General features: G+C 37.5%; 2 protein-coding genes across 2 annotated transcripts in view; both read right to left on the bottom strand.

Moving 5' to 3' along the window:
* The window catches only part of HGD (homogentisate 1,2-dioxygenase), a 43256-nt gene extending 42820 nt beyond the window's left edge, over nucleotides 1-436 (bottom strand). Inside the window, 1 exon segment of the mRNA XM_008054305.2 lies at nucleotides 258-436. Within this exon segment, the coding sequence (XP_008052496.1) occupies nucleotides 258-272 (15 nt within the window). The 5' untranslated portion in view covers nucleotides 273-436.
* An 8861-nt stretch (nucleotides 437-9297) lies between these two features.
* The window catches only part of RABL3 (RAB, member of RAS oncogene family like 3), a gene marked incomplete at its 5' end in the record, with an annotated part of 16496 nt that continues 7587 nt past the window's right edge, over nucleotides 9298-18206 (bottom strand). The window contains 3 exons of the mRNA XM_008054307.1: nucleotides 9298-9756; nucleotides 10326-10364; nucleotides 12039-12110. Coding sequence (XP_008052498.1) covers nucleotides 9691-9756; nucleotides 10326-10364; nucleotides 12039-12110 — 177 coding nt within the window. The remainder of the gene's footprint in view (nucleotides 9757-10325; nucleotides 10365-12038; nucleotides 12111-18206) is intronic.

Here is an 18206-nt window from a genome sequence, read left to right as displayed (position 1 = left end):
ATATTTATACATTCATAAGACATTATTTGAAATGAATAAATGCAAGAGATGACCTATAAACATGTAATCTCTTTATCACGTGTTTTCCTTGTTCCCCAGCCACAGCCATGCCCACAGACACCACAGCAAAGTCTCTGAAGTGGGGTTTGGGCCAGGGACTCTCTTAAGTCTTTTTCAACTCTGACACCCTGGAGTTCTCAGAAGCTTCCACAAATTCTGGCTGAAGATGCCATCGTGAACTTACAGATGGTTCTTACCTTCAACTCTGCCATTTTCCTTGTGCCGCTGGTGTAATGACTTCAGGAAAACCAGGCCTAGAGAGGATATGAAGCCAAAATCCTTCTGTTTCTCCTGCCAACCACTCTCTGGATCTTGTTCCTGCTGCTTCACTGTGCTTCAGTTGTCTGCAGGTCACTCGAACTGGTGGCAAGAATTGCCCAACTGAAACATAGGGAGAAAGTCCAGCAATCTTATTTCCTAACAGCCTAAGCAGTTGTTGTTATACAGGTTGTCCCTAGAAGTGTTTGCAGAGGCCTGGCTCCTCTTTACCTAATGTAGAGATTGGCCAGTTATTTGTTCCAGGTTTTTAAAAAAAGGCTTATTACAAAAGGTGGAGAATTTGAAGCTATCTGGGAAAGGAACTGTGGCAGTCAGTGCCTGCTATGTGTGGCAGAGGATTCTCTGTTCAGTCCTGGCTCAGGTCAGAAAGGAACAGGGCAGCGTGCTCACTCTCCTGGAGAGCAGAGAGAAAATGACCCAGATGTTCAGCAGTCCCAGATTTAACACTATGGGTAAGATGTTTACACATTGCTGCCTGAAGACAGGGACCGGGGCTAGATAGCTCTCTGCTGGTGCCTCCCAGGAAGGAGCTCAGGTTCTTGGGTGAACCATTCAGAGCCTGAAGCATTTCACTTCAAGCACACTGAGATATTTACTATTGCTCCTCTTAGTTTCTCAACATACATTTAGCGTTCTTATAAATTCCTTAAGAGTTTTGTTCCCTAATGCCTTTATACTTCTAAAACAGACAAACAGGTGACTTTCTAGCCGCCTTCTCCATGACTCCCTTGTCCTTCATCTCGGCTACTCTCCTTATTCATTGGCAGGTATTAACTTCGTGGCTAGTGGTATTCAGGAAGGAAGAAAACCTAGGAGTGTCTGCTTGTGTCAGATTTTTTTTCCACAGATGTTTACCTCATAGGCTTTATCACAACTCAAATGCCAACAGACCAGGAGGGAAATGCAAATGAGTAAAGCAGGCTAGGTGATATTTCAAGATAAGACAAAGTTCTAATTTTTAAGTACTGGCAACTAGAATAAATAAGAGAGAGACGGAGATAGAGAGAGAGAGAAAGATACAGGGAAATAGAGATAGAGAGGTAGAGAGATAGAGATAGAGAGATGGAGAGATGGGGGAGACACACACACACACACACAGAGAGAGAGAGAGAGAGAGAGAGAGAGAGAGAGAGAGAGAGAGAGAGAGAGAACGAACCAACCACTGTGGTAGATTGCAAAAAATGCCCCAATTCTTCCTACCCTTGTATGTGTGTGTGCCCTTTTGAATGTGACTTTGCAGCTTCTCCTACCAAGAGATGGAGTCTTACTCACTCCTTGAATCTTACTTTGGCCAATAGCAACCATGGCGTTAGCAAACATGACACAGAGACTTGAAAAGTGTTTGTACCTTAGGATTTGTCCATTTTTTGCAGCCTGAGACCACTATGCAAAGAAATGGGTCTGGCCTCCAGAGGCCCAGACAATGGCCCCACGAGCCCTGCTCTAACTTCCAGACATGAGAATAAGGCAATCTGGCTGCCAGATAATTGCAGACACATATGTGATCCCAAGGGAGACAAGTAGAAGAACCACCGGTTAAACCTGGCTCAAATTGCTGAGCCACAGAATTGTGAGCAAATAAAATGGTGAATTTTATACTACTAAGCTTTCAGATGGTTTAAGCAGTGAACTGATACAATGATGGAGTTAAAAAAAAAGTGCAGATTTGAAATGGCTACGGGCTGCCAGTTTGAGACCCTCTGCTTTAGATAAATGGGTCTAAGCAACTTCCAGAGGTCCCCAGGCTCCAGCACACTGTAGTAGCAGCAGAGTGATTTGCCTGAGTATGGGTGCTAGCAGAGTGATCCAGACAAAAAAGATATGTTGATAGAAACAAGTGACAGGTCTGTGTGGATTGATGCCTGCAGACCAGGCAGCTGATAGGACATCTCAGCATATGTCAGCCTAGAAAGATGACATTGTGGTATTATATAAACTTCTCTGGAATTTATATGCAGACCGAGGAGGAAGGGGGTGGGGGGTGGAGACCCCAGCTTTACTGAGGCTAAGTTTTCACTGTTTCCTGAAGTACGAAGACTCAAAATAAAAAGTGAATCCAACTAAGATCTCTCTTGCGTATCTGAGTTTATGAGTACCTTGGGTCTTGAATCTCTATCGATCTTGAATGCTAGCATTTGATATTTAAAAAAAAAAAATGAATGGGAACCAATTAAAAACAAAGAAAAAACTTCATTGCCTTCTTTTCCCATAAACTTTCTATGCTATTTCCATTGAACCAGCTTTGAAGGCAGATTTAAGAGATGTTTCAGTTCTTTGCTCAGGTGTGAGAGACTTCTGAAGGAGTAAGAAAGTGATAACAGATCCTTGACTGGATGAAAATTACTTTGAGGGACCTGAAAATACTTAAAATGAATAAATCTATTACCAAACTATAGGGATTCCTCCAAAATGAGTTAACTTTATTTCCTGTCTTTTTATGATTTAGTAATAATGATTTAGTAAAACAAGTATTTGAAGATAACTTATAACTACCATGTGCCAGGCACTGTGCCATACACACATGAAAATAAATAACACACAGGTACTCATAGCTCTGGTTCTATGTCTAATGGTTCTCCATTTTATATATTTTTATTTTAATTTTTAAGTGTTTATTTTTATTTTAGAGGTGTGGAGTACATGTGAGGATTTGCTACATAAGTAAACTGCTTGCAGGTAAAGTTTGGGCTTCTAGTAAACCCTCTCTCCCCCTGGTAGTGGACATGGTACCGAGTGCGTAGTTGTGTGCCCCTTATGGTTTTCCATTTTAAATAATGCAACAATACATTCATTCATTTAACAATTTTTGAGGACCATTGCAACATAGTGTGACTAGTTCTGTGATAAGGAAGAGCCTAGAGTGCTATGGAAGGACTCGGAGGTACCAAGCCCACACTATCAGGGCTAGGAAAGGGTTCCCAGAGATCATGTCTGAGCCAAGTCACATAGAGTGAGAGTTGGATAAAAAGGGCATCGAGCAGAGGGAACAGTGTGTACAAAGGGAGAAAAACGGAAGTGCAGGCATTCAATAAACTGTGTTTAGCACAATGGACTAAAATTGCAGAGTGGAGGGGCCTAGTCAGAAAGGTTTCTGGGGTAGCAGGGGAAATAGAAGGAACCTTCTGGGCAGGGTGATCAGCAATCACAGACACCCAGTGGAAGGAGTAGGAGCACCTGTGGTGGAGTAAGCCACATATATACTGGACCAGAGCAGGATCACAATCATCAATGCCATGAGCAACAAAAACAAAGCTGCTAAAAACCAGGGAGGGGAGGATGGATTCAGTGAACCAGTATGGGGAATGTGTGAGGCAAAGAACCTGAAAAGCAGCAGGAATTGGAGATCCCAAGTGTCTGTCTGCCCGTCTTAGATTCCAGCACAAGATAAGTTTACTCTCTGCAGAAGCTCCAGATGATGAGATACCAGGAAGCATGGTAGGACCAAAACTAAGTGTAATCAGTGGTGATAAAACCTCCAGCTCCCTTCTTCTACTCCATTCTTAGAGAGCTATCCACAAGTGATTTACCCTCCAGATGGAAGACTGAAGGTTCTTCTCTAGGACAGTGGCGTCTAAATACAACACAACTGGATAATTATTAGATATGAGAAATACAAGCTTTCTGGAAATACTGCTTTTAATGAGGTAGATATCCCCCTTTGATGCATATATCCATGAATGAATAATCTTATTTCTATAATAAAACAAGACAGGATTCAGTACCATTTCATCCTATTTTTTTGGTTTCACAGAAATAAGTGTTGAGAAAATGTGTTCACATAAATTTGTAGATATAAATGGAAGACATTTTGTTACACTAATACTCCTGAATTAAATATCAAAAATCACAGTGATCTATCATTAAACATTATTTTTAATAATCTATCAGTCAACATCTCAGGTTCTTCTTTGTGATGAAAGCAAATAACTGGAACTCTGATTAGAAAAGGCTTCAATATCCAGCTATTGGAATCATTCATTTTAATTAAACATTACATTTTTACTTAGAGGTGCTTTGTCTAACCCATTTACTCAGAAAGGGCTGGGGAAATAAAAATGTTAATTTTATACTCCTTTGCCTGTATAATTATTTTTGATAAATTTTTTTTGATATTTTGACAGATGATATAGAAGCCTGACCATGAAAGAACATGCCACAACCTTGTATATTTCTTACCAAAATTCTCTTTGCTTTACTTTCAGGAACTCTGCAATTAAAAAAAAAATTGTGGGGAATGGAGCAAGCAAAGTCCTTAAATAAAACAAATATTTACAGTTGTCCTTTTGTTGGCATCCCGAAGCCATTTAGAAGACATCACCCTGGGGTGATATACCAGAATGCTACTGAATTACTGGTAAGATGTAGTGGGAATGGGTGATTGTGAAAGTAGAGGTGGGAAATAAAATTAGCACTGAGCTGCATTCACAAGCAGATCAATAGTAACAAAGATGTACATATGGAAACTATGATCTAGAAAATGATTTGCTTAAAACTATCTGTACTTACATTCTTTGCTGGAGGGTACACTTGTACCCTTCCCCATTTAAGACCACTGACCCACACCAAGAAAGTGGAAAACATTACATCTAGGAAGCTGGGAATTTTAACAGGGTAATGTGAAGTAGTGTGTGACAGACCTACAGATCAATCACTCCAGAATGGAGTTTTAGAGGATAGAGGACTCTAGGACAGAGGTCTCCAAGAAAAAGATGGAACTGAAAGACTAACTGATATACGAGGACATATTTGGAAAATATATTCCAAAAAGCCTGGAATATATTTATTTTAAAAATTGTATTTATTCTTACATGTTTAAGTGTCAGTCACCTTAAAGTACTATTTGATGCAATACACCTATGAAGATACTTTTTCCACTACTCAAAACAGTTTTTGGACTTGTCAATTTTGATGCCTTTACGTGCTTCTCCATTTTTGTTTCACCTCTTCCACATTGGCAGAAATTTTCCCTCTGAGGACTTTTATCATCAGGGAAACAAACAAATAAAAAAGCCGCTCGGGGCAAGATAGGGTGAATAGGGAGGGTGTCACGCCATTTTTGGTCAAACGCTGCTGAACACTCAGTCTGGTATGGGCAGGTGCTCTTGTAAATCAACCATCATGAAATGAGTAAATGTGTTGCAAGAATCTCCAAAAGAAAAAAAAATTTAACCTGAAGCCAGATGCAGCTTCTCATAACACTAGCTGATACAGTGATGCCAACGGGTTCCTTAGAACACTTACCTAGCAGGGGAAGCCTGTACTACAATTGTCCTGCCCTCCAAAGAATAATTCTGGGTTTTTGGGGTCCCCTATCATACTTGATGATAGTAAGCCAGGTTTTATATCTTGGTTGAAGCTTGGAGGTTCCGTTTTTCACCAATACTTACTGATGATCTTGATAAAGCTTTGAGACTAGCTAGCTGAGAAAAACAACAACAACAACAACTACAAACAGTACAAGAGAGGGGGCATGTATAAATGGCAAGGCATTGGTTAGACATAAATATACCTGGATCAGAAACAGATGCATCTAGAGGGAAGAAAGTGGCAGTAATAAAAAAGATAGCAGTACATCAAATATAAACATTTCCTGTTTTGCCAGTAGGCGATATGACAATCACCTCACGGTTAACTTTGCATGTATAACCTTTAGAGGGAAGAAGTGGCTCATTTCATTAAGGTGAGATCACATGAAGGCAGCCAAAGATGAACTTTGATGAATCTATGGTCTCTACTGTTTGATAAATGTATTAGTCTTTCTCAAAGGCTAGATTCTGACCATCTGCATCAGAACACCCTGGTTTGCCTGTTAAAAATACACAATCCTGCCTCTATCCTATACATTTAGAAAGGTGGGGAGGGGGCTGAGGGGAGCGGTGAAATCCTAGAATTTGTATTCCAAACAAATACTTCAGAGGATTTTAATATACTTTTGAGTTTGAAATCTAATGATTTAAGTCCTTAAATGAAGGTGCACATCAATTGTAACTGGAAGTTTGATCCCTTTCCTACTCTATGGAGCATAGGCAAACATACTGTGAAATATTTGAGACCAAGGGCTAGACTTCCTGGATCTCTTCCTTCTTCCACCACAGAGATATAGTTCTGTTTGGGGACTATGGAGAAATAAATTTTTAATTTCCTTTTTCTCCTTTCCCTAAAACAGCATCCTACTCTGAATTTTAACAGATATTAAATCAATGCAGACATCCTCTTAGACCTTCAAACTTCTTAAAATAGGATGCTACCTATGTTTTAAAAAAATTCAATTAAGCCATCATCTATTAAATACCTATACAAGGTTCTACCTATGTTCAGTGCTACAGCACACACTACTGAAATGAGGACTCAAAAACTCTGATTATGGCAGCAATTAGCTCTTTACTTCAGTTGGATGGCTCCACACATCAGTTCCATGAAGTCCATTTTCAGGATGGACAAAAACAATATTGTCAGGGCACTGGCATCATATCACAAATGTCTCAAGTTTGAGGAATTCTAGAATCCAAGCTAAAGCTAATATGGATCAAAATCTTTGGGAGCAGCTTTTTTTTAGAGCATTGAAGGGGAGAAGAGACTTTTTCTCTCACCCATTGCTAGGTTCATGACTAAGGCGCCTATAACAAAAGGCAGATTAACAAGAGGCAGGCATACAAATTTATTTAATATAAGTTCCACGTGACAGAAATGAAGACGCAAAGAGACAGAGAAACCTGTGTATTTTCATGGAGAAATATATTTGGAGGACGAAAGAATATGATATAATGGTAACATATTGGCGAGAACTTAGCATGGCCTGTTTCTCAGTTTCTTCTTGGCGTCTCTGTGTCTTTGAGGATAAAGGATACCTCTGGAATGAAGATTTTATGGTTTACTTCAGGAGAAGGTCACCTAGGTTTTATGGCCTGCTTTAGGGGAGAAGAGGTGAGGAGAAGAAGGTATGAGTGACCTTCCTGCTTCTGCTAGTTTCTCAAATACAGGGTGCTATATATTGGGATAGGGTGTCCTGAATCCCATCAGAAGGTGGAAAGACCAGCCCAAATCCTTAGTTGAATGCCAACTAAGGATCTTGTCCATCCAGGGGACAAATGAGTGGTCATATAAAAGGTTTCACATCTGGTCATCTCTACAATGAGTGAGAGAGATTGGTTAGAGCTCTAAAACACAACAGGAAAAATAAAATTGTTCTCTATTGTTATCAACTTATCCCATCAAGAAAGAAAATTAAGATTTAATTAACACCTTAAAAAAGTATTTTGGTATTTATACTTATTATCTAAAAGCAATTTTTATGAGTAGTTCTCAGGAAGTCTTAGTAAATTATGCTTCAAAAACATTCTTTTGAAGAATTCTAGCTAATAACACTGATTTGGGCAAATTTGCCGTAACATTTATTAAGGAAAAAAAGCCTTATTTTGCTGCTACTATTACTTGCAACACATTTACCTTAGATTATGAAAAGTTATTTTTCTTAATAAACTATATAACTCACGGAATCAGGTCAGGCAGCAAAAAATGAGGTTGAGAAATACTGTTATTTTTTCCAGGTTGATCCTGGAGCCTTCAGTGAGGGGTTACTTTTATTTATTCTTTTAATAAGGTAGAAAATAAAAAAAAATTAGGATGAATTTTTTTAATTAAAGGAATGGAAGACAAAGAAATAAGAAAGAAGGAAGTTTTAAATTTATTTTCAAGAGTGGGAATACAAAGAGCTTTAGCTGGTTTAGGTTTCTGAGTAGCATTTAAATTCTACCTCCCAACTGCATAGCCTCTGCCACAACAAACTTGTGACAAATTCCATATACAGATCATGATTTTCATAGTTCTCCTTTATATCACAAAGAAACCTGGGCTAGGTCTTATCAGAGGAGAAGTTAAGAAAGACCGGAGAATAGTCTAGCTGATGAAAACAGCTTTAAACATCCTTTCAATTTCACAAGATTGCCTTTTTAAAAGTACTCTAACAGATTTATTTTAATATCCTCTTTCAGCATACTTTGATTTCCAAAGCACTTTTAAAACTTAATTAAAATGGAATAGACAGTGATTTTAGTGTTTCCCCCCAGCTTTAAAATGAAAAACTGAAACTGTGTGTGTATTTATTATTGTTTTTTAATATGGAACAAAATCAGAAATGCAGAGACCTGCAGGGAGCCAGAGAGAATATGGGTGATAAGGTATTGAAGAAAATAGTTTTTAGAAACCAGATTTATATACAAAGGAAGAACTGGGGCAGAGAGGATTAAACAACCAAAAAAGATGGGTTTTAAAAAAAAAGGAATGATGAACAATTATGCATACACACACACACACACACACACACACACACACACACACACACACACACACACACACACACCACCCCCAAAAAGCTTTGGAGTGATTATGAAATCCAAGAATCCTAGTTCATAATTCATGTAAATGTATTGCTGTGGAATTTATTTTTACTTCTCTCCATAAATACATTGTTGACACAAGAATAATATTCTTAGTTTTCTGACTATAGTTAAGGGACATTTCAGGAGTTGACTTTTCCTTTAAAAAAAAAATGAAGAGGCTGTAAATCTCTCTCCCTGCCCTTGTGCAGGTCTTAGATTTCCCTCTACCTATTTGCAAACAGAAAACAGTAAGAGACTGTAGACAGCTGCACCCTAAAGAGTGAAGGAGCTGTCAATTTTTCACTGAATTCTTCTTTTCTAGTACTGCTGTTCTCTATGTATTATTAATCTGTATTTATATTTAACTCCAGCCATTAGTCCGCCTCTTCCAGCCACTGAACCATTTGCAAAGGAGAGAAGAGGGAGACAAGGGTTGCTATTATTAGGCATCCCTGTGTGTGAGAAGGAGACAATTAAATAACACCGTTTTGTGTCTTTGAAAATGACGAGATTGTTTGGGGTGGACAACTCAGAGCTAGTTAATATAACCTTTCCCCTCAAGAAGGTAAAACAATAGAGATACATTTTTGAAGTACTTAATTAAGCCTTCAGCAATGAGTGTGGGAAAATTACAGACCCATAAAAACCCTCCAGTTCTCGGCAAGAGTAAATTTTATCTGCAGTACTCTGTCACTGCTCATTTACTGCATCATTTTGACAATATCTTATATTTTCACAGAGCTTTTACATAATCTATAAACAGGGACAGAAAGGTGAGAAACGGCAAATGGGGACAAAAGTTGGACCTCTCACGTTGTCCCTTCCTTTCATTTTTCCATTAAAGAGTGACGCTGAAGGGTAACATTTTAAGATGGTTTTGTTAAAAGGCTGTGACATTAATAATTGACACAGCAAGAGGAAAATCGTGAAAAACTGCCACTGCTTGCTCACTCTTCCAAAGGATGGGTGTAGTTCAGTCATAATGAAGGCTTTTTAATGTTCCTCCCCCAAACCTTTTTCGATCAGGAAAGCCTGGAATCTGTAGGCAAGAAAGACAGTTATGTTAAGTTTCATGCAAGGAGAGTTCAAATGTTAAAAATATTTTTTTCCTTATTTTGCATTTCTGTATGTCAACCTGTTGTTCCTTAAAGAACCAGTTTTCTGAGGTTTTACTCAGAACACCGTGGAATATTAAATAATAAAATGAAATTCTACCAAAATGGGAAGCATTTGCTAACAAATTGGTGATAGTGTCATCTAAATAAAAAAGGGTAAAAGTGAAACTCATAATACTCACCTACTAGACTTTTATATAAATTATTTTTATTGTGACAGACTCTGGACATATATCTTTCTAGTCCCAAGCGAATGGTTTTCTTCTACTATTGTATAATGTAACAGTATTTCTGGATTCTTTTTGTTTCTTGGACCCTTATTTTCCCTTTGCTCTGATTTTCACCTTTTGTATTTAACAGGATAGAGAAAATCAACTGCTTGTGTCTACAAAGGGCTTTTCTCAACTATTTTTAAACCACTTCTGGAAATAAATTTTGAAATCACCTCTCTAAATATAAGAATCCTTTTTATTAAGAAAAGATAGATACCAACCTGATTACCTTCTCTTAAAAAGTACCTTTTCTCTATGACCTGCAGAAACAAATAAAGAATTTAAGGGCTTAGCACACATTCCTGGAAAAAGTGGCTAACTGCAATGGCTACTAATGAGACTAAAAGGAATACATTCAAATTAAGAGTCTTTTCAATAATGGCAAGCATTTAATACAGAGAGTTAAAATCTGGCGCTAATGAGATCAAGATTGTGAGAGTATTTCCATAAAAGCCTGCCTCATTCCAAAACACATTAATGATGCTGAATAAATGTGTCTTTTTAAAAACGTTCTGTGTAAAGTTAATCTACTCTGAAGCCATCTTGGTAAACTTCCCCAACAGTGTTGAATCTAGAATTCCTTCAGGGTGATGCCAGGTTCTATTTGCAATTTATTTATTTATTTATTTATTTTGAGTTGGAGTCTGTCACCCAGACTAGAGTATAGTGGCCGCTTCCGGCCACTGCAGCCTCGACCTGCTGGGCTCCAGTGATCCTTCCGCCTCAGCCTTCCAAGCAGCTGGAACTACAGGCGCGCGCTACCACGCCCGGCTAATTTTTTGATTTATTATAGAGATGAGGTCTCGCCTGCCCAGGTGGGTCTCGAACCCGCAGGCTCAGGCAATCCACTCATCTCAGCCTCCCAAAGGCGCGGGATTACAGGCTGAGCCACCGAGCCCGGCTTGCAATTTATTTACAACCTGCTTGGATGGAGAAGCCATTGTTGTAGAAAACTTGGTGTAGTTGAACTGACAGTTACTGTTGTGACCTGAAGTTCACCATTAAAAGGGGTCACCCAAGAAGAATAACGAAATTACTAGTTATAAAGATAATTGTTGGCACATCCTATGCAATATATCTAAACTGAATAATGGTACCAGATACAATTATAGATGGGAATGAAGTTTATGTATCCATTATCATGTGTAATCAATAAACAATTTAATTTCTTGAATGAAAAAAAGAACTACGAGGAAGAAAATGTTTTTCTTAGGAAATTCCACTTAAAAAGAAATACAGTACAGGAATTAACCTTTCTCCATAATACATACATACATTTAACTTAACCACGCAATGTCAACATTGGGCAGGCAACTTAAGCTTGGTCAATACAATGTGCAATGCAGTTGTAAGGCCTTGTGAAGGAAAGACAAACAGTGCTCTAATTTACCAGTGTGCTGAGTTATTTACACAGTTTCATTCCAGTTCAGGACAATAAGATGATGCTAGCAAAGAGTCAATAATTAGAATGCAAAGGTTTCTGACAAGGAAACATCAGAAAATCAAGATGATTATGTAACCTTAAAAAGTAACTACGTTTATGTGAAAAATAATAGCTAGGCAAGCAAAAAGAATTTTAAAGCAGAATCTCTGCAGTTCAGTGCCTTTTGTAGGGTAGGGGAGTGGTGGTGAGAAAGTACAAAAGGAGCTAGAAAATGGGTAAACATAGATTGTTTTAAGCACAGAAATTAGGTATCTTTAAAAAACCCATTTAAATCTAGTAGCTTTCACCTTTACTTAGAGAACATCAGTGGTGGAATAAATACGTCAGCAGGCCTTGTGCAATTATACCAACAGATAAGACAGATAAAAACAAGGACTATTCATGCTGTGAAGTTTCAACAAAGGAATAAAGGGAAAAAGGATTCTACAAAAAATTTAAACTCTCATAATATATAAATTAAGTTTAAAAATAACTTAATTGAGGTCATTACCTTATCAAAAAACCTGCTGAGTTTGACAGCATTGGAAGAACCTGCAGCTAAGTACCGTGGATTCGTGCAATCCTAGAAGATAAAACATAAGATTCACAATTCAAAGTTAGGAAACCTAAGCTCCTTGTTAGTCATAACTGTTCCTGTTGCACACATTTCTGTAGGCTTTATAATCTCATAAAATATTCAAATAATTTTCAAATTGTGATGCACAAAGCAAAGAGGAAACTACTAAAGGAAGATAAGGCCACTTTTTGCATTTAAGCAATTTTAGTGTAATCCAAACCAATGTGTTCATTATCAAATAATTCATAGAGGAAGGATTACTAGTATTTTATTGACAAGAAAACCAAGGTACCAACTGAGTGATCAGTCTACATTTACCCGGAAAAACCAGAAATACAGTCATTAAAAACAGTAAACACTTCACTTTTTTGTACTAGTTACTCACCAGCGCTGAACTAATTAAGAATATGCCATTCAAATATTTTTTCCTATCCTGTGAGCTGTCTCCCCACTCTCTTGATGGTTTATTTTGCTTTGCAGAAGCTTTTCAGTTTGATGAGGGCCCACTTGTCTATTTTATCTCTTATGGCATGGGCACTTGGGGTTTTGATCAGGAATTGGTTGCCAGTTCTAATTTGTGTCAGAGTGTCTCCTGCATTTTCTAAGATTCTTATAGTTCGAGGTTTTTACATTTAGGTCTTTGATCCATTTAATTTTTGTGTATGGTGATAGGTAGGAGTCCTGTTTCAATCTTCTGCATGTCATCAGTCAATTTTCTCAGCACCATTTACTGAATATGTTCTCCTCTCCCTAGTGGTTGTTGTTGCAGTTTTGTCAGAGATGAGCTGGTTGAGAAATTAAGGTTTTGCTTCTGGAATCTCTATGCATTGGTCTGTATGTCTGTTCTTGTACCAATACCAGGTTGTTTTGATTGTTGCGGGCTTATAGTAAAGTTTGAAGTCTGGAAGTGTGATACTCCCTGCTTTGTATCTTTTGATAAGGATTGTTTGTGGTCGTTTATGTTTCCATATGAATTTCTGTATTGTCATTTCCAGATCTGAGAAGAATGATGTTGGTAATTTAATGGGTATTGCATTGAATCTGTAGATTACCTTGGGTAGGATGGACATCTTAATAATGTTGATTTTTCCTATCCATGAACACGGAATATTTTTCATTTGTTTGTGTCTTCTTGGATTTCTTTGAGTAGTGTTTTGTAGTTCTCATAGTAAAGGTCTTTCACTTCTCTGGTTAAGCTTCTACACAGCTGGTGGGAATGCAAACTAGTGCAACCTCTTTGGAAAACAGAATGTCAATTTCTGAAAGAACTAGAAATTGACTTTTCATATGACCCAGCAATCCCCCATTGGGAATATACCTGGAGGAGCTCAAATCATTCTACAGAAAAGATACCTGTACAGGCATGTTTATTGCAGCACTATTCACAACTGCAAAAACATAGAACCAACCATACTGCCCATTGACACTTGACTGAATTAAAAAATGTGGTACATATACACAGTGGAATATTATGCAACCATAAAGAAGGACAAACACGGACTTTGCAGCAACTTGGATGGATTTAGAGTCTATCATATTGAGTGATCTATCACAGAAACAAAGAACAGAGTACTTTATGTCCTCACTCATTAGTAGACCTTGAACAATTATCATAATACAATAAAAAAGAGATTGGCAGTAGTGTGAAACTGCCAGGGCAGGAGGGGTGGGAGTGGCCGTTGAGGGAAACTGCTAGGGGAGGAGGTGGGCACACCTCATCAACAAGGGCAGGTGCATAATGAACATTTGTATACCTAACCCTGAATTGTATCCCATACCTTTAAAATAAAATTTAAAAAAAGGCCAATGATAAGCAAAAAAAAAAAAAAAAAAAAAAGGATATGCCATTCATATAAATAGCAGAAAGCATAAAACTATTTAGAGGGACAAAGAACAAAAGGGATAGAGATTTCTTACTCTGGATACAAGGTACTACACATCTTTTGGTCACAAAAATACAATGTTTTTGATAATAAACAATAGATATATTACTATTGTTTGGCAGAACTTTTTAAAATAGAAATAAAATGGGTCCAGAAGAGACAAAACAATCTGGAACATTATTAAATAATCACAATAATTTTGCAAAGACCCTTTACTATCCTTCTCTGAATTCCAGTGTTACATTGTTTTTGCTTCTCACCATTGACTTGCCACCTCAAGACAGAGAACTTCGATTTTTATCTCAAATGCCTGAGACCAAACTATGGAGATAATATTTGTCTTTCAGTTGCAAATCCTCTGTGACCCTTCAGAAATTACTGAAAATGTTGTTGCATTTGTTTTGTAATCTCTAGGTGCACATGGTTCCTAATGAATTTAGTAGCAATCACCTGTTTTATGTCTATGCAACATTTCAAGTCTCATATTTTAAATTTTGATCAGAAACAATACACTCTACAAAACCACACACAAACAAAAGAGACTATAACAAATTTTTCCAAGATCAGAGTACTAGAGAAATCAGGGATCTTCAAAGCCACCAGGCTCTGAATTTCAAGTATCTGCCACGACATTTCTAGATTGTGTAACACTGATTAGGTTACCATACTTTTAAAGTTGGAGTTATTCATTTGTGGAATAGGGATAACAATATTTTATTCCATGGGATTTTTTTGTAAAAATTAAATGAAATAACACTTGTCTGAATATAGCAGATACTGAAATATTCGTGTCCTTCTCTCTTCAATTAAGAAAATGCCACCTTATTGAATTTTCAGGCACAAAAAGAACTTATAATAAAGATAATTCCATATATGGATTATATAGAACTAAAATATCATTGTGCAAACTACTGTATTTGAAAGAATATTTGAACACATTTCTACAGCAGTTATGGCATATGAAACAAACCTCAAACCTACAGTAGAAATATTTTACAAATGAATATTGATTGGCTAGTCATCAGATTGGCTTATGAAAGGACCATTATCTGGGAATATGCTTCAATATGACCACTTTGAAGCAAACACATACCAGAGACAAATTTGTACTGGACATAGTAATCTTAATACAGTTTTAAAAAATAAGCAATCTTCTACCTATTTATAATTTAAACAATTTGCATTTACTCAGGCAGAGGATAATTTTTTTCTCTTTTAAATTTTATTTAAAATTGTGGTGTACAATTCAGGGCTAGGTATACAAATATTCACTGTGCAGTTACCCTTGTCAATGAGGTATACCCCACGCCTTCCCCAGGTAGATATCGACTACTATCAATCCCACCTTCTCACCCCTCCCACCCCCCTCCCTACAGTTTCCTGCCACTTTCATTCCTTTTCTTATAGTAATATGGTAGTTGTTCAGGGTCCACTTATGAGTGAGAACATGTGATACTCAGCTCTTTGTTTCTATGAGAGATCACTCAGTATTATAAACTCTAATTCCATCCAGGTTACTGTGAAGTTCATGATTTTGTTCTTATTTATGGCTGCATAGTATTCCATTGTGTATATGTACCACATTTTTTTTTATCCAGTCCTCTTTTGAAGGGCAGCACAGTTGATTCCATGTTCTTGCTATTGTGAACAATGCTGCGATAAACATGTGTGTGCAGGTATCCTTTTTATAGAGTGATTTGAGTTCTTCCAGGTATATTCCCAGTAGGGGAATTGTGGGGTCATACAGAAGGTCGATTTTTATAACTTTTAGGAGTTGCCGCACTGATTTCCACAGAGGCTGAACTAGTTTGCACTCCCACCAAGTGTAGAAGTGTTCCCTTTTCGCTACATCCTCTCCAGCATCTGTTATTTTTTGTTATTGATGAAGGCCATTCTGATTGGAGTTAGGTAGTATCTCAGTGTAGTTTTGATTTGCATCTCCTTGATTACTAGTGAAGCTGAACATATTTTCATATATCTGTTGGCTGCTCTTATGCCTTCTTTTGAGAAGTGTCTATTCATATCTTTTGCTTACTTTGTAATGGGGCTGTTTGTTTTTTTCTTTTCAGCATGTTTGAATTCCTTGTAGATCCTTGATGTTAGGCCTTTGTCAGACATACAGATGGCAAATATTTTTTCCCAGTCTGTGGGCTGTTCCCCTGCTCTCTTGATGGTTTCTTTGGCTTTGCAGAAGCTTATCAGTTTAATGAGGTCCCACTTGTCTATCTTCTCTCTTATGGTCTGGGCACTTTGGATTTTGATCAGGAATTGGATGACACAAACAAGTGGAAAAATATTCCATGCTCATGGATTGGAAGAATCAACATTGTTAAGATGTCCATTTTACCTAAGGCAATCTACAGATTTAATGCAATACCCATCAAATTACCAGCAACATTCTTCTGAGTCCTAGAAAAAACAATACAGGAATTCATATGGCAACATAAATGACAAAGAATAGCCAAAACAATCCCCAGCAAAACAAACAAACAAACAAACAAACAAACAAACAAACAAAAAACAAAGCAGGAGGTAACACACTCCCAGACTTTAAACTGTATTATAAAGCTACAATAATCAAAACAGCCTTGTATTGGTACAAGAACAGGCATATAGACCAATGGAATAGAATTGAGATTCCAGAAGCAAAACCTCAATTTCTCAACCAATTCATCTTCAACAAAGCCTCCACCACCCACTACTGGGGAGAAGAAAACCTGTTCAGTAAATGGTGCTGGGAAAACTGGCTGACCACATGCAGAAGATGAAAACAGGACCCCTACCTATCCCCATACACAGTAATTAACTCTAAATGGATCACAGACCTAAATGTAAAACCTCTAACTGTAAGAACCTTAGAAAATGCAGGAGACACTCTTATAGAAGATAATTTTGATTCCACTTTTGATGTATACATTTGTTATATTCTACTCTAAAACTACAGAAGTTTTAAGTAGATTCATACAGTAACTGATGATGCTAGCACAAATATTGTTACATTAGTTTTTTATTTGAGGTTTTATATTTACTTGTTGAATCTTTTTGACTGCCATTTCTTTTTTTAAACTCTCTTGTATCCACTTTTCCTCCTCAGTTTTTCTTCCCTGCATCCTTATGACCTCCTCCTATTGTTTCTCCTGTGTTCTTGAAGTTGTATAAAAGCCAAAAGCATGTGTGTGCTTAAGTCCCTCAACTTGTTTATGTTTATATCAGGCTATCAAGCAAAAGATAGCCTTGCCTTTGTAAGACAAGTAGGAGTCACACACACACACTAACACTCTCACACAAATGATTGTCATGGAAACCCGTAGGCACTAGAAACAAATTCAGAAATACATTAAAAGTAAGCACTGGAACAAATTAGTGTGGTCAATGTAAATTTCCCTTTGAAAATAATTTTAAAACAAAGTAACCTCAACACTTCTTCCACAAAGATATATATTTATTTAGTAGGAATCCTCTGAACTATCATGGTTCATGGCCCATGGTCCTAGGGTATTTACATTGAATACTCCATTGCGGCAGCTAAGAAAAATAAGGCATCCTCCACTGCAAAGGAGAACGTAAGAAACAATGGAAATGGCAGGCAGAAGCCGACAGTTATGGGAGTAGAGGCAGGGTCGAACCAAACACAATCCACAAATGTTGATTCACAGAGGAACAGCATCAGAATCACCTGAGTTATCTGTGAAAACGACAAAGCCCTGGTCTTCCTGTCAGGCCTTATGAATAACAAGGTACAGCTGTTGGGCAGTTATTCAAAATTCTTCATGGTACTGTTGGTAATATAAATATATAATTAGGTTTGGGTAACTGTTGGTCTAGAAGATTCCTAAGAGTTCTTTTAGTTGTAAAATTCTAAATGTCAGTTGAAGGATAATTAAGTGGGAAATAGGCATACTGTAGAGAACAGAATCTAAGTGCCCTATTTGATATGTTACCTCAGTTTAGTTACTTCTCCCTGCTTCTTTCTTGTTTTCATCTTTAAAAAGAGAATAAATAATAGTAGCTACCTTATATGGTTGATTGTGAAGATGATGCATGTATGACAATACATGTAAATCACTAGACGTGTTTAGCACATAACTGCTTAATAAATGTTGGTCATTAGTAATATTAGACCAGCACCAGCCGGGCTCGGTGGCTCAGCCTATAATCCCGCGCCTTTGGGAAGCTGAGGTGAGTGGATTGCCTGAGCCTGCGGGTTCGAGACCCGCCG

Source organism: Carlito syrichta, unplaced genomic scaffold, assembly GCF_000164805.1.
Source record: "Carlito syrichta isolate Samal-C Ts95f unplaced genomic scaffold, Tarsius_syrichta-2.0.1 Scaffold289403, whole genome shotgun sequence".
Taxonomy (NCBI): Eukaryota; Metazoa; Chordata; class Mammalia; order Primates; family Tarsiidae; genus Carlito; species Carlito syrichta.
This window is presented reverse-complemented; position numbering and strand designations above follow the sequence as displayed.